We start from the raw sequence: 22,897 nt of genomic DNA on the forward strand, positions 1-22,897 counted from the left end.
CTGCATAGAACTTATCACTAACTGATGAAGAATTTCAGTTTGTTGTCTGCCTCCCCCTCCTAGCAGGTAAGCTCCATGAGGATAGGAATTTTAATGGATTGGTTTACTGCTGGACTTCCCACTGTCTAGCACAATGACTGAAATCTATATTAGACACTCAATACGTGTTTGTCAAATACTATTCCACGGATAGTGTGCTGGTAAAAGCAGGGTTTCTAAAGTCAGACGACTCAGATCAGAATCCTGGCTGGGCCATGCAACAGTTGTGTGACCTACGGGAAGTTGTATAATGAAATCTCTGTAAAACGAGATTTCCTATGGCATAAGGTAGGAGTGAATGAAATGGCACTTATAAAGCAAGCACTCTCTCTCCTTCTCCCTCCCTCCCTCCGAGAGCTCCCTTCTTTTCCTCCTCCCCTCGGCCCCTCATACGCCATTCCTGGTCCCTTATATGCCACTTCATTCTGCTTTTCGTACCTCTCTGCACAGTCTAGCGGAGGCTATGCCTTTGAAATTTGGCGGGAATTAACGTCATCAGTCGGGAGGACCAGGGCTGCGCACGCGCGAGACACCTACTCTTTCTCGCGCGCTAACTTTGCCGCCGCGGCAGCCAATCAGAGTTAACGTCAGAGCCAGAGTTCCGAGGACTCACCAATCGAATCTGGGAGGCGGGCCGCCGTGGAGGCAGTGGCGAGAGGGGGCGGGGACGGGGAGAGGGCACGCACGGTTCTAGGGGCAGGGTTTCTGAGGGCCAATGGGAAAGGCCTGAGGGTGAAGGCGGTGGGGCGTGGCGTTGACGGCTCCCGCAACCCAAGGCCGTCCAATGTCGGGCCAATCAGAGTGAGGAGGTGGGGGGAGAACAACCAATCAGCGTGCAGAACAGGCAAGGCAAGGGGTTGAGGAGTCTCGCGCGGACGTCGCCGGCTCCGTAGTTTCTGTCAGGGGAGCCAAGCGTGCGGAGGAGGCTGAGGAGGCGGGAAGGCGGCTGTGGTTGAAGGGACGATTGCTGACTTGCGGGGAGGAGGTCCGAGGGTGCAGGCAACCATGGTGATGGCGGCGAAGAAGGGTCCAGGCCCGGGTGGCGGGGTCAGCGGGGGAAAGGCGGAAGCGGAGGCAGCCTCGGAGGTGTGGTGTCGCCGGGTGCGGGAACTGGGCGGCTGCAGCCAGGCCGGGAACCGCCACTGCTTCGAGTGCGCCCAGCGCGGGGTCACCTACGTGGATATCACCGTGGGCAGCTTCGTCTGCACCACCTGCTCAGGCCTCCTGTGAGTGGACTGGCGCGGAGGGTGGGGAGGGGGCAGGACCGGGAAGGGACAGCGGAGAGTCGGCGTTGGGGACAGCGGGGATCTGGGGCGAAGGGACAGGGCCAGAGCTGAGGTAGTGGCGGCGGGGAGGCCTGGAGATGCGCCTGATGTGCTGAGAGGGTCCCCCGCTGCAGAGGTGTCATGGGGAAGGGAAATTGGCAGGGGAGACAAGACACGATTGGAGTCGCGTTGCAGGAGAAAGGAAGGACACCGAAGAAGAAGGGAGAAACTCCCTAAGGGAGGAGAGGCGAACCGAAAGTGGGAAGAGTTGAAGGGAAGGTGGTTAGATATTTAAAGGGCCAGAGAATGACACCCACCTTTCAAGGGAACTTTGGGGGGGGGCAAGTAGGAAAGAAGTAGAGTGAACTGGGCCCTAGATAAAGCATACTTTTCTATTAGCTTGTGCCCATCCTGGAGTGTGAGATGGAAAAACCAATTTAAAATAGATAAAGTTAGCCCAGTTGACAGCATAGACATAGTGACTAGGTAAGGAACCATGTTCCAGTGTTCAGGTGCAGGCCCTAATGTCGCAGGGTTTGGGGATGCTACCCAGAGGTAGATTTCTTACAAATTTTAAGAGATGGGAGCTGCTGGGTTGCCCTGTTAGAGAGCTTAATTTTTCCAGAGGTTTGGGTATCTGGATGAGCCATCCTTAAGTGTCATAGTTTACACCTTTAAGCTTCTGGTTGCCATGGCTTGATCCTGGTAGTAGCATCTGGCATCTTTGTAGATTGGGGGAGTTTTGTTGTATAATCTGCAGTGCTACACTTGGCACTGGCACTCGATTTGGTCATGCCTGAGCTAATTTAGAGCCACAGTTCTAGGCCAGAATTCTGCTTATAGAGTAGGGTTCTTTTTCCCCTTAGGGAATTATTTGGTTAGATGCCTGGTTAGCATTCGATACCAATGCTGTATCTCTCTTTTTCTGTGAGTTTATTAAGGGATTTATTTTGACTTGTTTAGTATTGTTTTAATGCATTGGTTTGTTTGGTTGGTTGGTTTCAGATTTAACAAGGGGTGCTTTCCTTGTTTCTAATACCATTAGGAGCCAAGGAGCGGGCAGTATTGTTCTTACATGACAGATGGGAGAACAGAAGCAAAGAGAGGTTTAGTAATTTATCCAATGCCATATGGGGGTTGCTGTTCTCAGCATTTCTTGTTGGATATTAGTTATGATCATGGCAGACCAGAAATGAAGATCCAGGTCTCCTAAGATACAGTGTACGATTATTTCTATTTCGTTTTTACCTCCTTTGCCAAACTTCTATGTTCTGATCAACCTCACTTGTGTGTTATAACTTTGGTCTTAGTGAACGTCATTATGGCCCTTGGGACAATGATTAGAACGCAAACAGGAATGTGTCAAAAGATAGAGACTTAAGTGAAGCAAAAGGATAGACTTGAGTCTGGGACGAATAGTCTGAGGAGAGAAGGAGCAACGTTTAGGAATGTTTATAGCAGAAAGAGAAAGAACTGATTCTTCAAGATCCTGTTATGAAAAGGAAAATCTGATTATAGAGTCTGGAAGCAGGGGGATAAAATTGATGGTATATCAGAGTCTAGGTCCTGGGAAGAAAATGTTTGGAAATAGTGTTAATTCATTCCCAGAGCTAGCTGTGCAGCACAAAAGATAAATCACTGACTAAATGGGAGGGCTGACACCATTATCATTATTTTATAGATCTTGGTTTAAAGTCTCCCATAGATAACGTTTCACTTCTATAATGAGTATTCCCTCAATCAGGACAGAAGGAGGGTCAAGGGATCTGGCACACATTAAAAACCTGATTTTCTTTTGCTGGAACGGTTCTCTTTAAATATCAGTGCACAAATTGCAAAATTTTACTACTTTTCCCCTGTGCTCATTATTGTTGGTTTTTAGTGGAGGATCAAGAGGCTGGGCCAATAAATGAGGCTGAACTGAAGGCATGTCAAGATTGTAAGGAGAGAGATATCAGAAGAAACTTCTTCAAGAAAGCTGTAGTTTCCCTGGCTGTGACTGTCTGCCAGGGTTCTGATGGTGCTTCTCATTTGCTGATTGGAGTTCTAATTAGCATGAACTAAGTAGGGCAAGGCATAGAAACCTGATAAAAGGGTCTTCACAAAGTGTTACGTGTGCCCTCTGATGGACCTTGGGAGGGGCTGGGTGCTGGCAGGTGAGCCGGAAATAGAATGAGTGAGGGACGCTTACTGCTGGCTGCAGAGTGAAGAGGGGACACACACAGTTCAGCAGGCAGCGGAGGGGCATGGCTCCCCAGTGACACATATACCAGTTAACATCTTAAATCCACATGGTTGCCCACAGATTAGGATTTTGTGGTACTGGGAAGTGAAAAATGTGGAGGTGGCACATTCATTCAGTCAGTCTGGCAACACATTTATTGAGTGCCTGTTAAGACCCGGACACAGTTTTAGGCACTGGAGATACGGCAGTGCACAAAATTGACAAAGTACAATCTTCATGTAGCTTACATCATAGTGGAGACTGTGGACTCGAAATCAATCATTAAATATATATTTGCAGGTAGTAATAAGTGCTGTGAAGTAGCATGGGCTGGAGAGTGATGGGAGCTCGTGTTGAGCTATGATGATGAAAAGAGTATATTCTTTGTTAAAAATGACAAGGGTATTGGGGGCAGAGAATTCAAATACCACACTTAGAACCACAGCCAGAGAAAGGAGACAGGGAGACTGGCTTTATTTTGAAAGCCAGCTTTCTGCTGAGTATGTTACAAATATTCCACCTCTTAGAGCAATGGAATATTCTGGGGGCAGTGTGCACAATCACCCGAATTCCCAGCTGGCTACACGTGCTGAGGTAGCAAAGTTGACTGTTCCAGCCAAAGTTGAATTTCCCAGGATCTGGAGAAATTTTCGATTTTAATACTGGTGGGTGGGTATGCCTATGGCTTCATTGCTACATGTGTGAGCTCTTTCTCGTTTTCTTTTTTAATGAGAACTATTTTCTCAGCTCTAGCAGAAAACCACAGCGTTGGTGTGAGGGACTGAGAGAGAAGCTGCTAGTTTTTGCTGTTTCTAAATTTATGTACATGCTGCCACAATTGTAGGTCCCAAATTTGACCTAGTTTTATTCATTTGGTTTTCATCCAATACCTAGTTTCCTTAACCTAGATATAGATTTCATGTCCCCAACATATACATACACTTGTTTGTTTAGTTGTGTCTAACTCTCCTACTAGAGAATGATGCTCGATTGCTGCTAAAAAGTGCTTTTTCCAAAGCAGTGCCTTAAATGTGTTTTCTTGTTCTGGTTTGACTGGATGCCTCAATGGATAAAGCACTTTTCTTTAGAAAGAAAATAGATCTTGAGTCCTGAAATGTCTTTGACATCAGGGATGGGCACTACCTTTGACACCCAATTTTTTCAACAGAATATGTGGCACACTTCCCCAACCGGGCTGTTTGGGTCCATTCTTTTTAATCCATTGACCTTCTGGTCTCAGTAATAGATACTTGTCTCCTCTACTTCTGCACAACTTTATTCCAGTAATGGGATTAATTCAGGATTCAGGTGGACAAAGCTCTAGGCTGGGTGCCAGGAGATGTGCTTGACAGCTCTTTACTTGTGACAGGTTCCTAACCTCCTTGTGCCTTAGTTTCCCCATCTGGCTTGCTAGTAGTGATTCCTAGTTGAAGCAGGTTTTTTTAATGTTTATTCATTTATTTTGAGAGAGAGAGAGAGCACGAGTGGGGAGGGGCAGAGAGAGAGAGAGGGAGAGAGAGAATCCCAAGCAGTCTCCATGCTGTCAGCACAGAGCCCAACGTGGGGCTCAAACTCACGAACTGTGAGACGATGGCCTGAGCCACAATCGAGAGCTGGACACTTAACCAACAGAACCACCCAGGTGCCCTCCTAGTTGAAGAACTTTTATCTCCATGGAAGAAAAGGCGTAGTGTGGTGTTAAATAATTCAGTACTTTTCCATCCATCTGGGTTAGAGAGGTAGATGTGTTCATTGCCCCTGTGTTAGTCCCATCCCTTCACCCCTCCCACCTCACCTTCCATCCAAAGACATAAGAAGAAGAGGGAACAATGTAAAAGGATTGAGAATAGGCCTGAAGAAGAAAGCAGAGGATTCTGTGTGCTCTACACGAGTGGACAGCTGTTTATCATTGTCACTAAGGAAGAACTACAGGAAATGGCTTGAGGCAGGGATTTTAGATTAGGAAGAAGTTTCCTAAAATTAGTGAAATTGAGCCTGGAGAAGGGAAATAGGGGAGCCTTCCTATTAGGGACTAGTAAGAATCTCTAATAGGGACTCTTTTGGGTGATGTTTGGGTCCAAGAACTGCAGTGGTTTCACTGAACCCTGCTCAGAGGCAGAGGACTGGAATCCCAGAAGCAAGAAACCCCCTCTGGGGTGTTTGAATTTGAACATGAAATATTCAGAAGTCAGGAGTTCCCAAGTCCAAATCTGGTACAAATGAAAGAACTTGGGTGCTGGATGGAACTGTTTTTTTCCATTGTTGACCTGACAGAACCTTCTTATCTGAGCAGCTGAGCAGGTTCAAGACTTTCATGAAGCAAGACAGAAGTAAAATATGGGCCATTGTGAGGGTGATGCTCACAGAAAAACAAAAGGTGTGGTATTTGTAGAAACAGTAGTATGCTTGATAGAATCAAAGGGAAGGGAGAGAGAGGCAAGGAAAAAGAATTGGGCGGGCTTTCAGGTCCTTGCAAGTCACTTCACTGCCAGTAATTCAGAGCACTTCAAATGCTGGTCAGGTGCCCTGTGAAAGAGAAACTGAAGTTAAAGAAGGCGTCATGACAGGGCTGAGGCTTGAGTCCTAGTAATGTACTTGCTCTCAGTTGGAAAAACATGCCCTATTCTGGGCAAATAAGTTTATCTCTGTGTTTCCCCAGCACCTCCTGGTTAGAAATAACAGAACGGATTTGCTGCGATAACCGAAGGGCAGTGCCTCCTTCCAGCTCTCACTTCTTTTGGGGAGAACCTGAGAGTCATGCTGGGGAGACCGGGTGCAAGTTGGAGAGCTGGGTCTGTTTGATTCCAGGCCGGTGACTCAGATATGGCCCACTGCATGACCCTGCTATGACCCCAGGGAGACCCAGTACCCCTAGACCATTCGATTGCAGCTACTGGGAGGAGAGGGGCTCTTGTTTCTAAACTGCTTCTGTCAGCCAGCGATGGCCTCTGTCTGATTCAGAAACAAATGCTCTGACTCATAGGCCATGTAACTAGGTCCTCTTTCTTCCTGGGCTGCAGAGTGTTGCGTTGTAGAGAATTTTCCCTGCCCCCAAACTGTGGCTCTAGTTATACATAATCCAGTCTACAGACATCAAGGTCAGAGCAGTGCTTTTTGTACTGTGCTATGGAAACATCCTGTTCCTTCAGATTCATTTGGCCCAAAGCACCTAAATCACTTATTTTCTCTGCTTTCCCTTCATCCTATCTTCTACCCCCCAGCGACACCCCCCCCCCCCAAAAAAAAACCCTCCAGTCCAAGCTCAGCCATAGGAAGTTCTGTTGTTCTAATCATCCCCTCTAGACTGATGAGTGAGTCAAGTCCCTCCCCTTCCCCCTACAAGGAAGCACACCTCCCTGTTTACACTTTGCTAACAGTTCCTGGTTGTCCTTTCAGGAAATGTCAATGACCTTTTTGTGATAGGCTTAGAATCTGTTTTTCTAGAGTAAACGTAATATATTTTACTTTTCCCGTGACCATTTCTCTTCCTTCCCCCACTGCTGCATCCTGGTGCCACATTCTCCCTGATCAGGCTGTGTGTGTGCCTGAATGGCACCCAACTGTGTTGAGACGTATCTTTGTCCAGGCTCCTTGGGGCCTTGTAAGCAAGGTCCTGGTGATCAAGGATTAGGTCCTATGTGATATATATGATATATAGTGATAAACAACTGTCTATTGTATCTCCCAAAGTGCTTACCATAATGCCTTGTATTTTGGCAAAGCAAATATTTGTTAGTGGGAGGTGGAGCTGGGATCATAAGGATGGAGAGATCCGCTCTAGCTAGACCTCAGAGCAGTCTGGCCTTCTGAGAGGGAAGGCCTAGCTAGGGATTAAGGTTAGCAAGGGTAAGGGAAAGGATATAAAAGGCTGTCTGGACTCAAAACAAAACAAGGCCATTATAAGAGAGGCTTTGGGAGAGAAAACTGGAATATCTCTGAAATGTGATTAGAAGAGAATCTTCAGGGCAGATCAAGTTTAAGAGCTGTTGTTTGACGTGTAGTTACAAAGCCTTGCTTTTGGATTTCACTGCTCTAATCTTTCCTTGGGGCATCAGTCCTCTTTGATACTGTCTTTTAAAGGAGTATTTTGAGACCCTTTACTTAAAAGCCTAGCGGCAGAATTGCTGAAACTGCCTTCGATTGTAGCCTTCAGTGTCCTGTCCTTTGTTAGAATCCCATAATCAGTAATTTATCATACAAAGGGGCTGCACCCTTCACTGTTCACTCTGTACTGTGTCACCTCTCCCCTGTTCCCGCCCCACTGCCATCGCGTACACTAACACGTGTACTGCCATTCTTCTAGACTTGCAAGGACGTATTTAATCTGTGTGTGCATGCATAAGCATGAACGTGTGTTCTCCCCACTTTTCTCTAGGATTTCCATTTGGTAAATTGTGTTATCTCTTACTCCCCTCTTTGCTTTCCTGATGGCATCAACCAGGACCCTATGCTACAGTTACTTTTGTTTTCCCATCTTGATTTACCGATTTTTCCCAGGAGACCAAAAGTCTGAAGAGACCTCATCAGTTGAGACTGTCTTTCCTGCATGTGCCTGGGCTCTTTCACATCGTGGTCCTAGGGTCTGATTTATTTGTTTTGGCTTGGCTGGTTTTGTTTTCATCTGATGAGTGCCGTTGGTCTAGACCAGAGTAAAACTTAAGGGAAAGGGGAACCTGGCCTAGCGCCAAGTTTCTCTTGTTAGAACACTCCAGAGGGCAGCTGAGTGGGGGCAAGGAAGCCTTCTTGTCTACTGCAATCTCCACAGGGCTTCCGTGGGCAGAACTAGACTTTTCAGAGAGTTAACAGAACACACAGAGCTAAACACAAAAGCATCACTACAGGATATATGTTCCTGACTCATGCCAATCTCCTATCTCATGGTTGAACCTGACTTCCTCCTGCTTCATTGAAAGATCTAGGGGGCGCCTGGTGGCTCAACCAGTTAAGTGCCTGACTTCCGCTCAGGTCATGATCTCACAGTTCACAAGTTTGAGCCCGGAGCCCCATGCCCCGCATTGGGCTCTGCACTGGCAGCTCAGAGCCTGGAGCCTGCTTCAGATTCTGTGCCCCCCCCCCCCCTTTCATTCTCTGTCTCTCAAAAATAAATGAAGGCATTAAAAAATTTTTAAAAAGAAAGAAAGATCAATTGATCGATCTAGAACCCAGAGTCTGGACTGTTTCTTTTCCCAGAGATCTCTTCCTGAAAGAGAGGGACACTGTTCATCTCTACCAACACACTTTCTGTCTAGACAAAGAGGAGGGGCAGCCAGGTCTAAAACAGTGGTAAAACAGGAAATGGGAAGTGGGCACATCTCAGAGTTCCCAGAAGTACCCCCAGCCTGCAGGTTGAACACAGAACCTTGTCAAAGTAGAGAAGGCTTCTGGATGGACGGACTCTGCCTTACTCTCCAGAATGAGTAGGATCACAACACATTCTGGACTCTGTCGTCCCTGTCTCTGATTAAAAACCTCCCAAACGTTCTTGCTTCCCATCTTTCCTTGAATTAGGAACTAGCTTCAGTCGGGAAATTCTACCTGAGCTTAATTTATGTGTTGTTTTATCCTTTCTCCCTCCCCCTCCTCCCATAAACAGACCTGCAGGCTAACTGCATTGTACTTCTCTTTCTGTTTCTCTCCCACAGGAGAGGCCTGAACCCCCCTCACCGAGTCAAGTCCATCTCCATGACAACTTTCACTGAGCCTGAAGTAGTATTCCTGCAATCCCGTGGAAATGAGGTGAGCTACCACTGACAGAACAGTTACTGGTGTAGTTGCCCCATTGGCCGGGGTGAACTTTGCGTCCAGATTATAGAAAAACCCTACAGCTTTCTTTTTTGGCCGAGTTTCTTTTATTTTTTAGCCTAAAATGTGTCTTACCTTATGTATATTTATATATTCATGGAGTCTTAGTTATACAAATTGTGATTTGTCTAGGCCCTTGTTAGAGGAATCAGGGAAAGGAGCAAAATCTGTGTGGGGGTGACCCCTGGGTACTCAGAAGGAAAACTGTCCCTTGACATTTAGAGCTCCACACTGATGAGCGTTCAGAGTTGCCTGGGCCAGCCCCTCTGAGTAAGATCTCCTAGAGCCAGCTGTCCTGACCTGAGCCTCAGCACCCTGGGTTTAAGTTCATGTCATGTACTTGAAAGTGAGTTAAACCCCTTCCCCAGCTAAATCTGCTGGTCGGAAGATGCTGTCTTTGGTGTTAACAGTACTCCTAGCTTGCGGGTGATTGGTTTACTTGGGGTGCAAACAAGGGAAGTCCTCTGGAGGGTGTTCTGGAAGCCACAGCTCTGAAAGTTATCCCTGACCCCACCCCCATCCAGATTTAGTGCTCCATAATTCTCAGGGCCCTCTATTTTCTTTTATAAGATGTGTCATACTATGTAATGATAAATCTATTTTTATTTATCTAAGGCAGGACCTCCCCATTAGATGGTCAACTCTGTGAGGACAGGGATCATGTCTGCTTTGTAGGTATACCCAGATCCTCACCCTGTGTCCGTGCTCAATAAATATGTATTGATGAATACATTGGAAGTGGTATCATTCCCATTTCATGCTTTCTGCCTCAACTCCTCTGTCACCTGACTCCGTTCCTTTAGGTATGCAGGAAGATTTGGCTGGGTCTTTTTGATGCTCGGACGTCATTAATACCAGACTCCAGGGATCCTCAGAAGGTGAAGGAGTTTCTCCAGGAAAAATATGAGAAGAAGAGATGGTAAGGAGGAGAAAAGAGATTGCTATATAGAGACACATGTCCAAGACATTCTTTGTTTGACAGGCTAGTTTCCAGACTTGAATTGGGGCTTCTCTCGAGAGACCAGGCTTGGGTTGAGTGTGTTCCACCCAGATTCAGTTAGGGCCCAATTCTGACTTCAAAGAAATAAAGCTACCTAAAAAGACAACTTGTTACCGGTCACTAACCTTGAAGATTTGATGCCCCTCTTTTGGGGAGACATTAGACTGCTTGGAGGGGGTTCTGGACCTGAGGGGGTGTGGGTCAGATTTATAGCTCAGCTGGGGCCATAGATGCAGAGAGGCGGCTGGAAGCATGTCCGAGAGTTTTGTGCTTTTACCCCATCGTTTCATCCATGATTTATCTGTGTGTTCTGTTTTCCTGGTGACAAAAACAGCGTCTCTCTTCTCCCTTGCCTTTTCTCTCCCCAGGTGGCACTTCCTATTGTCTGATCTCAGTCCTGTGTGCATGTTGGGGGGTAACTATAGGGTGGAGAAGAGAACACAGACAGCAAGGGGATTGTTGTGGACATAACAGCATTTTGGAGTCCCTCCTGGGGTGTCCTCTGGCTATAGAACATACTTCCAAAGTAAAAGACCACATGCATTGGAGTGGAGGGGATTTTATCAGAAGTCGCAGGAGCTGGCAGGATAGATTGTGAGCACTTAGAAGATGAGGTGGCAGAAACTTTTCTGTGGGACTAAGGAGGAGAACCTGCAGAAACACCTAGGAAATAAAAAGGAAGTTGGAAAATAGGATTGCCTGTCCAGCAGCATTATTGAGGGGTTATCACTTGAAACCCAGATGGTTTGATGTCAGAAAGAGAAAGGAGAGAGGAGAGAAAAACAGGCACAAGTCAGAAAAGAATGAGCACCTGATGGTAAAGAGGACTCTCAAGATGGGCAAAATGTGCTGAGTTACAAAATTCAGTCAAAAAAGAGAATTAGTGGGAAAAGGAAAAGGGACTTGGACTTCTGTCACCTGTGCTTCCCGGGTGCCTAAGCTGAGCATGGCCCATGATGTCACCTGACTATTCTTTCTCAAAGGTATGTCCCCCCAGACCAAGTCAAGGGGCCCGCTTATACCAAAGGCAGTGCCTCCACCCCCATCCAGGGCTCCGTCCCAGAAGGGAAGCCCCTGCGGACTCTTCTAGGGGATCCCGTGCCATCTCTCTCTGCTGCTGCCTCCACCTCTAGCCAGGTAACTCTCAGATCTTCCCTCCGAGACTGGTTGGGGTTTTGGGAACCAGGGCTATTGGTTTCCTTAATCCAATCCTCTGGACTTAGCAGACAGCAGTATAGGAGATGTGAGTTGGCTCTCAGCCCTGCCGTTACCCATGTCTTAGACTCCCCTTGGACTCCTATGTTTTGGAAGAAAGAACCCAACAGGAAGTGATATTTAGGGAAGTCAGAGTAACGGCTTCAAACCTGACCATTGCTCCAGGGTAACACAGAAGGGGCCGGACACTGCCTGAGCACCTGGGAAAGATGAGGCAGTAACAGGTCCAGGGGGACCATTGGCCACATCCCTGTATATCTCAGACTTGCCTTCACTGACAGGCTCTAAAATGTATGGCTCTGGGAACTGGTATACTGAGAAGACAGAGGAGTTAGGCATGTGAGGGGCTAAGGCAGCTTCTGCCCAGGAAAGTCTCTCAGTTGAGGGCAGTTTCTCCCTCTCTTCTCTCTCCACTTGCCTATCTGGGGGAAGCCTAGGGAGTCATGCGGGGGCCGGGTCATGTCTGGTCCAAGTGCTCTATGTCATGCCTTCTCCTCTCAAGTCTGTCAGTCAGTCTCAGCCTCGGACGTCCCAGCCCCGGAGCTCCCAGCCACCTGCCCACTCCTCAGTCAAGAAAGCCAGTACTGACCTGCTGGCTGACATAGGTGGAGACCCCTTTGCTGCTCCCCAGGTGGCACCAGCTTTTGCTGCATTCCCAGCCTTTGGGGGTAAGTGGGACTTGGGACAAGAACATTCTTGCAATATATGCACACAGGACACGAGGAATTCACACCCTTGCGGTGACCAGATTTCACCTGGCTCTAGCTCACTTCACACAAATGAATGTGATGGGAATTGTGGAGCCTCAAGGCCGGGAGGGTTGGGGCCAAATGAGTATGGCTGGGATTATGTTTGCAAGTTTGACCAGAAAACGTTACAGTTGAGGACTCCTAGCACTTCCTTTTAGAGCACTGGAAATAGCCTTTTTATTACTTTCTTTCTCTGTTAAAATGGGGGCTGAGGGATTATCTTGTTTTCCATTTCCCCTGCCCTCTTCCCAAAGATCAGCAGTAGCCAACAGAGTGTTGAATAAAGCGGTGTCTAGTTTCCATTTTTCCTTTCAAGCCCCTTCCCCCACCAGAACTAATTTTTTTTTTCACATGATTAAGCCTGAATGAGGCCTTGACAAAAATGTTAATGCCTCATGGAGTAAGGATAAAAGATGGCGGGGAGTGAACCTAGAGACCTTTGAGATCCCCTCTGTTCAGCCCCTGCCATCTCTCCCTGAAGAGGACCCTGTAGAAAGGCAGATGGCCCATCAGTGGCCTTTGGCCTTTGGAATTAGTGTATATTATATCGATTATATGTACATTTTATATATGCAGCCTTTATATCCCCTCCACCTGTAGGCCAGACACCTTCCCACGGAGGCTTTGCCAACTTTGATGCCTTTGGCAGTAGCCCTGCCTCTTCTGCATTTGGAAGCATTCCTCCAGCTGGCCAAGGCCCGTTCCAGGCCCAGCCAACACCCACAGGTAAACTTTGCCTTGCTCTCTCCAGATCCCCTTCTCTCTTCCAACTGCATTCAGTTTTCCACATCCATGTATCGCCCTTCATTCACATCTGCACCAACCTAGAGAACTAGGCAAAGGAGACAGGATGAAGAGGAGAAGCCCCGGGAAAGGAAGAGAGGGGTCTAATGAGATTCTTGCCAGGAAGAAGGGCGCTTCTCCATTTTGTCATGTAAGGAAAGCAGCTGAATTGCAGCAGGAATCGTGCAGGGTGTGTATAGGAGTTGTGCAGGGTGTGCATAGGAGGTCAGAACCAGGAAGCTCGGGAGTCGCAGTCCTCAAAAAGTCAAGAGTGGATGTGACCTTTCCTGTAGCATGCTCTGAAGGCTCATGTTGTACACTGCCCAAAAGGTAAGGGCTGGGTCAAAGTGCAAGCTGGTCTCCAGAAATTCACCCATCCCTGTTAAAGCAGAAGCCTGTAAACTGTGTTGTGTTGTTTAGCAGTTGAAAGAGACCCTAAAGGCAGCTGCCCTAAAGCATCTGGTTCCTCCCTAAGTCCCCAGACATTAAGTCTTCATAGCCTTGGGGCTGGCCCATTACCTTTGCACATCCTGGACACAGGGGAGGGCAGCCAGAGTGCTGTAAAGACTCAATATCTAGGGAAAGCCAGTGACTGATGCTCTCTCTTTCTCCCTTCCCCCCACCTACCCGCCCTTCCCCCTTCTCTACCCTCACTGCCAGCCAGTCGGATGCTAACTGGAAGTTACAGCTTTGGTGAGTTATTCTTCCCAACTCACAGCCCACCCAAGGTAGAAGCCTATCTCAGGTCCTCTGGAGCCGAGAGCTTTGAGGTCTGGAAGGACCCCTTCCAATTTAGCCATTTTACAGATGAAGCAGTTCAGTAATTTCCCTGCTGTGCAGCCCACAGCGTGGCAGAGCTCGGCCCAGAGCCCAGATTTTTCGACTCTCACTCTGCCCACATCCTTCCCACTATGCCACCACGAATTGTCTGGTTGCTTTTGTTTATTTTATTTTATTTTATTTTATTTTATTTTATTTTATTTATTTTATTTTTTGAATGGGACAAGGAGAGACAGTTTATATTGATAAAAGTTAAAATTCACAAAGACATTCTCACATTACGAACTTAAAGTACCTGACCAGGGTAGCCTTGAAAGTAATAAAGCAAAAACCGTTAGACACAGTGAAAATATAACAAAGCAATAGAGAGGGGGCCTACAGCAGACTCACAAGATTTTAATAGATAAAGTAGATAGACAAATAAGGAAGAAAATAGGCCATTTGAGTAACACTTGAACAAGTTTGACCTAATAAATATAAGTAGAACTTTGTAATCAAAAGATAGAATTTCCAAACACAGAATCATTTTATACTTTGACCATGGACTAGGAGACACCACATAAATTTCTTTTTTTATTTTTATTTTTTTTTTGAGAGAGAGAGAAGGCACGAGGAGGGGAGGGGCAGAGAGAGGAGAGAGAGAGAATCCCAAGCAGGCTCTGTGCCATCAACACTAAGCCTGATGCGGGGCTCGAACTTATGAACTGTGAGATCATGACCTGAGCTGAAACCAAGGGTTGGGCGTTTAACCGACTGAGCCACCCAGGCACCCCAACACCACATAAATTTCTAACAAATAGAAATTGTATAGGTCACATTCTATACGATAAAAGGTGTCCTAAAACAACATATCCTGTAACAATGCTTCATGTCCTTTAAGGCATGAAACAAGGAAAAGACAATTACAATATGGAAAACAGACAAAAAGCTAACAACTATCATGTGTTTTTTAAAACTCCTATCAATAAGGAAGAATAGGATAACGAGCAAGGGAAACAAACAGAAAAAACCCGGGGGCATGAAAATGTTCCCAACCTGACTAATCAGAAAAAAATGCAAATCAGGGTAAGATAATAATTTTGCACATTATATCCACAAAAATTTTAAAGATTGATAACGGTGGGTACCATGTGGGAATATTGGCCCTTTAATCTGCTCTCAGTAAGAATGTAAGTTGGTACAAGAATATTCAGAGTAACAAGAGGGAAGTGTTCCTGGGAATGAGAGCTCAAAAGGAAACAGCCTGTACAAGGTGGTTATAAAATTGGTCCGTTCAGAAATGCATTCCTGTCACAGTCAGTTGCTTTAAAAAGAGAGCTTAAAGGGTCAGCCTTTAAAAAAGGAAAGAAAGAAGGTGCCAGCCTCTTAGTCCCCCCCCCCGGCTGCACCTGAGATGAACTTTTGTCCAGTGTCTGGTCATCTCAAAAAACAGACGGTCTGCAGCCAGCCAGAGCCAACCAGCCTCTCCGAGGCTCCTGCCCTTGCTAGGAGCATCCCCACATCATCTCCATGAGGAAGGCAAGATCTCCATTTTGCAACTGAGGAAACCGGCTCAAATTGGCCCGTGACTTGGCCAGAAACGAATGGCTGATGGGTGGCAGATCCCATTCACCGTGATCACACCATGATCACGAGGATGGTTCTGTGAATGTGATATAAAGAACTATGGGGTATGAAGTAGGGAGAATTGGGTGAGTGGTGGGTGTCTTTTCTGACAAGCCTGGTTGTATTTTTATATTTCTGAGGGGGAGTATGGAGAAGGGAGGTTTCTAAAACTGCAGTTGCCCCTGAAACTGCTGGAAGGCATGTATACCAATCCAGCTGCAAGGAGTGAGGCTCTGGAGGTGTAGAAGAAGCAAACCAGAGCTCAGGTATTCCTAAGTCGGCCTCCTTTCTGAGAATGGGCCGAAAGTGCAGCATCGTGGCCGCCTGAGCAAGGGCCGGCTCTGCCCTCTAGTGTCCGCAAGGAGGCACAGCTCGGCCTTGGGACAGAAAGACAGCGCCTCCTTCAGCCTGGGAGCTCCCTGGCAGGAAGGCCCCAGAGCAGGACTGAAGAGTCTGACCTAAGTGCTCACTCAGAAATTCCACGTACCCTGAGTCATAGCCAGGGAAAGGCCCAGGCGGCCCTGAGAATCAGAAGATTCAACCCTAGCCTGCTGGCCTCCCAGCCTTCCTGACGGTCATGGAGTGCAGAGGACTGACACCAAGTGTTCTCAGTGGCGTGATAGCCTAGCACTTGTTCCTGTAGAAAGCCCAGGGGTTGAAGAAGAGAGTGGCCGAAGCGAGCACTGGCACTCAGAAAGCAGCCCATCCTTGGAACCTCGCAGCCGGCAGGCCCTGGGCACCTGCCTTCCCTGCTGGACTCAGCTTCTCTGATCAGAGCCGGAGATGCCCAGCACAGGGAAGATCCCCTTCACAAAGGGCTTTGGGAAGATACAGCCCTACCCTTTAGGGAAGGAGGAGCATGATAGCTCTGGGGGCCTCAGAAAAAAGCCCCAAACTTAGAAGAAACCAGGCTGAAGCTTGAGGGGGGCAGGGACAACACAGATTTGAGAATCAGCCTGGCTTTGCCGTTCCTCCCTTGTCTTATGACTTTATCTTTTCCTTTCCCTCTCATCTCTGGGGGGAAAAAGTTTCTCCCCTTGTGAAGGTTACCCTTGCGTCCTTCCCTGTCTCTACTGAATTTTTGCCATCAGCTTTCTTATCTGAATCTCATCTCTGCTCTTTCCACTCTGCCACCATATTTCCCTTTCCGCACAAACATGCACCAAGTTGTCCAACCTACAAATGTTTCTGCAGCCTCATCCAGGCTCGGCTGCTGTCTCCCCTGCTCTCCACAGCCATATCTCTGCGAAGAGGAGCCTGTAGCCTTCACTTACCCATTTTTTTATTGTCCTATTTTCTCTTTCTCTCTCTTTTTTTACACACCTTATGATATAATATGCATACTGTTCTGCACCTTGATTTATTTTTTTAACTGAACAGTACTGCTAGATTCTTTTTTTATCAGCACACGTTTCTTTTTTTTTTTTTTTTTTTAAGTTTATTTATTTTTGAGACAGAGAGAGACAGAGCATGAACAGGGGAGGGGCAGAGAGAGAGGGAGACACAGAATCCGAAACAGGCTGCAGGCTCTGAGCGGTCAGCACAGAGCCCGACGTGGGGCTCGAACTCATGGGCCCTGAGATCATGACCTGAGCCGAAGTCGGACGCTTAACCGACCAAGCCACCCAGGCGCCCCAGTACACGTTTCTTTATGGCAGCACAATAGTCCTGCTTATGTATATACCATAATTTATTTTAATTAGTCCCATTTTGGTGAATATTTAGGATGAATGATGACTGTTTAGTCTTGCTATTAAACAGTGCTGCAGTTAATAACCCCGCATGTGTCATGTTTTGCACATTTGCAACTTCTCTATCTGTAAGAAAATTCCTGGCAATGGAATTGGTCTAGTGGGGAACACAGCTGATACAGAAGTAAACAAAAATATGTCACTGCAGAGATATCAAGTGCTGTGAAGGCAAAGAATGAGGTGTTATGAGAGGAAAACCAGGCTGTAATTCAGACTGAGGTCAGGGAAGGCCTGTCTGGTTCCTTTAAGCCGGAAGAGTGAGTGGGACCACGGGTGGGGCCTTTGTTTAAGGCAGACGCAGAGTACGTGGGAAGGCTGGAGCTGAGAGTAGGGCGGAGGGAGGGGGGGCTCTTGTTCACTTGTATTTATAATCTGAACCAGCCATCACGTTTCCGTTGAGACCTTGTCTTGTTTCTGTTGACCCTGGAAATAGTTTCTTATATCAGAGGCTATGATAATATGTCACATCTGTATTATGCTTTGCAGACCTCAGAACACTTTCACTCACCACAGGGGGTCTTCACAGCCACCCTATGAGAAGGCAAGAAAAAAATGGGCTCAGGAAAATAAGATGGTTTGCTAAGGTCACAGCAGTAGCAGGGGGTAGGGCCCCAACTAGACTCCATTTCTTCTCACTCTGCCCATCACACAGTCATTCAGCAAACAATTCCTGAGCACTGTCACGTGGCAGACACCATGGAAGTTTGTTTCCTTCGGTACTAGTCTTCCAGCACTCAGAAAAAGCAAGCCTTTTCCATTTGCAGCCTCATGTTACCATCACAGCAGCCCAGAGTGGTTGACAGGATCCCACCATACAGCTGAGACAGGCACACAAATAAAGAGGATTTCTCCAAATGACAGGGCCCCAGGCCTCTTCCCAAGAGATGAGATTGCTCAGGATTTCTTGGACTTGCTCCTCAGGCTGTTTTGTAAGCCTCCCATGTGATGCTTTTTCTTTTTAGATGTGATGACCAGAGAGGGCAGGGGAACTTCCAGTCAGTCCTGCTCAGTGAACCCCAGCCCTGATCGAAGCTCCTGGCCTAGGGTGGCCTCCCGAGAGGGGGCGGCTCTGGTGGGAGTGGGAGCCCTTGATAATAGCTGGAGATCTGTGTTCGGCACTGGTCTCCACATTCCAGGAGCCAGCAGCTCCGAGTGTCTGGGCCTTTCTGCCCTTCACAGCTCCTCCCCCATCCCCTCTACCTGCCCCTTCATTCCTGTGATTGATCCATAAATGGAAATGCTGGTTTGAGGAAAGGACAGACTTGTCCACATCTTGAGGAAAAAAATGGGAACCTTAAGTCAAACTGGAGCAGCAGGGACAATGACCTGACACACACAAGAGCCGTTTTCTCTCAGCAGTGGCAGCTTTGACCGCCAGGGAGATTGAGAAAGGCTGAGTAGCATGTGGCCTAGAATTCTCAGTGGGAGTCAGGGCCCTCTGAACCAGATGATCCAGGGGGAAATGGCTCAGAGAACCCAACCCCTCATGCCATCACTCTGCTGCTTACCCCCTGCTCCCCCACCTCCGTCTCGTCTGCCCCTTCCATCCTGCCTCACCGAGCACTCCCTGTTCTATTTCCTGTGATTGCCCAGGGAGCAGCCACGTGACTCCATTTGGTGCCTCTCCTCTGGCACCTGCCAGTCAGCCCAACAGCCTCGCAGATATGGGCAGCCTCCTGGGGCCCGGAGTGCCAGCTGGAGGTGTCCCTAGCAGGTAGGTCCAGACCTCACAGAGTCTTAGGGAGAGCCTTGCTTTTCCCAGCCTGCTTTGCTCCTCCCGTTGGGCAGGACAGGGTTTGCCATCTCCCGGTCCCTTGCCCAGCTTCTGTCCTTGGTCCTGGGTGCCCTGCATGCTGATTTGTCTCCCCATGTCACAGCATCTTCGGGGTGGCCGGCCAGGTCCCCACGCTCCAGTCGGCCACAGCTGGTGGAAGCAGCGGCACAGGGCTTGCCTTTGGAGGTGAGTCTTGCCTGAGGGGACCCAGAAAAGGGATCCAAGGCCGAGAGGAAACAGGGAGGAGGGTGGAGAGAGAGCACACCAGATTTAGATGAGTGCTGTCATCTCAGTAGTAACCAAATGAGAAGAGTGACCCTCTCTTTCTCCCACCTCTACCCCATGCCACCCTGAGCAGCCTCCACCAACCCTTTCACAGCGCCTGCTGCTCACCCCCAGCTGCCTCCCACCAACCCATTCCAGCCCGATGGCCTGGCCGCAGGTAAGCCCCAGGACTGTGCTGGCCCTGGCTCTCCTGGGCTTGGATTCCTCTCTCCCTTCTCTCTCTCTCTCTCTCTCTCTCTCTCTCTCTCTCTCTCTGTCTCTGTCTCTCTGTCTCTGTCTGTCTCTCTCACACACACACACACACGCGTGTGCGCGCACACACGCACCCCACTGTTGGGAGGAGTGGAGCAGCCTCATTAGGCAGCTATGGTAGTCCTGAAAGTCCCCCTCTTGCCCTTCACCAGGCCAGACCCCGTGTAATTTCCAGGCCACCTAGTGGGCAAAGAGCAGAAGCACCCAAGTCCCAGAATATATTTCAGAAAACAGAATCCTCCTTACCTGAGCTAGTTCTGAAGGTTTAATGACGGATGTGGCAGCCACTCTCCTTTCCTGCCCCTGGGCAGTGTCCCGCCAGGCCCCCAGCCTCTCTCCCTCCTGTGTCCCACCTGCAGCCTTGCCCCTGGACCCGGCTCCTGTCAGCTAGTGCATCCCGCATTCCTCCCCAGCCTCAGCTTTTCTCTCTTCCAAGGCCTGCTCACCCCACCACCTGCCTTTTGTTGTTGTCATAGCTGTTCTCAAAATCCTTGAGGCCAGGAAGACAGACTGATAATGGCTAGCAAGCTGCCCACTGCTGAGTGCTTTACACCCGTTATTTGCTTTCCACAGCAGCCCTAAGAGAGAGGAGGACTCCAGTTTTATAGTTGAGAGAACTGAGGCACACAGAGGGCTAATCATTTGCTTTAGTTGATGCAGTTTGACAGGTAGCAGAAAGCTGCCCCTGGTTCTGTGCCCCACCTGTGCCCTCCATGCCACAAGCTGTGGGTACAGGAAGAAGGCAGGTTTTGCCAGGTTGCATGGAAGTGGAAGGTTTCAGTCAGAGTACTTCTGCGGGGTACCTCTGGTTAAGGAATAACTATATCCCATGGCCCCAATTTGGAGAGATTTAGGAAGAACTGTTCTCCAGCCTGCCTTCCAGAACTTCGCATGAACTTCATGTCCCTCGTTCCACAGGGCCCAGCTTTGGGATGAGCAGTGCTGGGCCTGGCTTCCCCCAGACAGTGCCACCCACCAGGGCCTTTGTCAGCACCTTCCCACCACCGCTGTTCCCCCCACAGACCTCGATGACTCAGCAACAGAATGGTAAGGGATTCAGACCATACCCTCCTCTCTTGCCCCCATTCCCCACCCCCAGGGGTGGGGTTGGGGGGGTGGCAATGAATATTAGGGATATTTGGGAGCCAGACATCTGAGCTAGTTCCCTTTTGGACCATTAGGGGGACCAGAGAAGCACAGACCTTCCTGTGTCCTCTGACTGCTCTGTACCCTTATTCCCTGCCTTTAGAAAGGCCCAGTCTTTTTTTTTTTTTTTTTTTTTAATGTTTATTTTTGAGAGAGAGAGAGCACAGGCAGGGGAGAGGCAGAGAGAGAGGGGGAGAGAGAGAATCCTAAGCAGGATCCTCACTGTCAGTGTAAAACCCAGCGCGGGGCTTGAACCCACGAACTATGAGACCACGACACAAGCCGAAGTTGCATGCTCAACCGACTGAGCCACCCAGGTGCCCCTAGAAAGCTCCAGTTCTGCTGCTACTGTGTGATGTAAAGGTGCCCACCCAGCAGGGAGGCCGGATGCGCCTGGTCAGCACCCACGTGAGGGGCAGGGTTTATGGCAGCCTAGTTTTTACTCTTGCTTCCCAGGCTCTTCCTTCAGTGACTTAGGATCAGCCAAACTGGGGCAGAGGCAACTCAGCCAGCCATCTGGGACATCCACCAACCCCTTCATGGTGAGTGCCAGCACGGCCTCAGTGTAGAGTATGGCCTCTCTCTGAGGGCCGGGGACAGAATCCTTCTGGAACAGAGCAGTGTGGGATGGAAACCCTGCCTTGGCCAGGCAGGCGAGTGGGTTAGTCAGTGGGTTCACACCCCCTCACGTCCAACTCGCCTCCACTCACTGACTTGCCCACAACCCTCACCACAGTAATTCTGGGGAGAAAGGAATCCTGGGCTGCATCTTTTCTGTGGCCTCCGGCTTTTCTCCCCTAATCCTCTAATTTGTGGTTGTTGTTTCTTTCCAGACTGGATCCTCATCAAGCCCGTTTGCCTCCAAACCTCCAACCACCAACCCATTTTTGTAGCACTGTGTCCTGGGGGGGGGCCTCCTCCCTGCCCTCTGGGGCCCCTTTACTCCCAGGAGCTCTGGTGACCATTTGCCTGTGGCATTTTTGTGGGTCTGAGACCAGAATGGGCCTTGTTTTGTAGGGAAGGGGTCTTGGGGATGGTGGAAGTGCTAATGCTTTGCTTGGGGCTTGCAGATAAAAGGGCAGCTGCCCATCAGGTGCCCCCAGGGCTTCCTCCCATCCTCCCTCCAGCCCCAATCCAGGCAGGAGGCCCAAGAAAAGAGAAGTCAGGGCTTAGCCTAGAGGAGCGATGGCGTTTGATTTCTCAAATTATTAATTATGATGACAATAATCCTCCTGTCTTGCCCTCAGCATACATAGTGGTCCCTTCACTCCCAACCCCGTGGGCGAAGGAAGCTGTGGGCACAGACTGACCAACATACCCCTATGAGAGCAAGCCTTCCCCCGTGTCCACAACATCCGTGCTGGTCTCCTTGTGGACAGAAGCACAGTGGGAAAAGTAGGGTCAAGGTGGAGATGAGGCGTGGTGTTGACCTGGGATGGTGATCAGACAGGCTGAGAAAGCTGTGGGCGGGGGTGGAGGTGGGTGGGGGGCAGCTCAGCCTCTTCTCCCCACCCCCACGGGGCAAGGAGGCCCTCCATGTTTTTGCTTTCCTGGCTCCCTCCCTCATCCTGGTATTCAGGATAAATAGTTTTACCTACATACTTAGACATGCCCAATTCCTGTCAAGCACTTTAGTTAGCTGTGGTGTCATGTTTGGATACCAGTGTTTTATATTTATACATAGAGAATTTTCTAATATAGCCTATTATACACACACAGACACACACACACACACACACACACACACACACACACACCGCCATTCTGCTCCCAGACAGCTCTTTTACATGGGGAATGGAATGAATCCCCATCTGTGCCTCGACCAGCAGAGCCGGAGCTCCAGAGGGTGGTGGGGAGGGTAGTCACAAGTCCTGACCACCCCAGAGCCTGGGCTTTTCCAGGGAAAGGCTTTGTGCAATTGGCTGGGTTTTTTCCTTTCTTTTTCCCATGTGCCTCCCCCACCCCACCACAAAATTCTCTGCACCAAAGCTGTTGCAGGCAATGTTGGAAAAGAACTGCATTTGAAAGAAAAAGGAAATGGCTCTAGCTGTCTTGCTTTGGGTCAGTTTGAGGGGCCCCAACGTGGCTGCTGGGTCAGTGAAGATGATGGCTGCTGTTGGCCAGGGACTAGAATTCCTTTCGGGACATGGCTGGAGTCCCCGTGTGCAGTGGGAGTTAGGTGGCTGCAGGGAGGGGGTGATGGGGGTGGGGGGGTGCCAGTGGACAG

General features: G+C 48.8%; 1 protein-coding gene across 3 annotated transcripts; it reads left to right on the plus strand.

The window, feature by feature from the left end:
* The first annotated feature begins 876 nt into the window (after nucleotides 1–876).
* Nucleotides 877–22,708, plus strand: AGFG2 (ArfGAP with FG repeats 2). 3 transcript variants are annotated; one of them, XM_043559688.1, is made up of 13 exons: nucleotides 877–1,265; nucleotides 9,171–9,264; nucleotides 10,134–10,249; nucleotides 11,314–11,467; nucleotides 12,048–12,213; nucleotides 12,895–13,020; nucleotides 13,738–13,770; nucleotides 18,807–18,927; nucleotides 19,091–19,173; nucleotides 19,346–19,429; nucleotides 20,443–20,571; nucleotides 21,127–21,212; nucleotides 21,504–22,708. In XM_043559688.1, the coding sequence occupies exons 1-13, from the start codon at nucleotides 1,045–1,047 to the stop codon at nucleotides 21,561–21,563; spliced, it is 1,473 nt and encodes a 490-aa protein (XP_043415623.1). In that variant the 5' UTR covers nucleotides 877–1,044; the 3' UTR covers nucleotides 21,564–22,708. The 3 variants fall into 3 exon arrangements, with proteins under 3 accessions (XP_043415623.1, XP_043415625.1, XP_043415624.1); XM_043559689.1 differs by having other exon boundaries at nucleotides 900–1,265; nucleotides 19,367–19,429; XM_043559690.1 differs by lacking the exon at nucleotides 13,738–13,770 and having other exon boundaries at nucleotides 891–1,265.
* The last annotated feature ends 189 nt before the right edge of the window (nucleotides 22,709–22,897 follow it).

This window comes from Prionailurus bengalensis, chromosome E3 (genome assembly GCF_016509475.1).
Source record: "Prionailurus bengalensis isolate Pbe53 chromosome E3, Fcat_Pben_1.1_paternal_pri, whole genome shotgun sequence".
Lineage (NCBI taxonomy): Eukaryota > Metazoa > Chordata > Mammalia > Carnivora > Felidae > Prionailurus > Prionailurus bengalensis.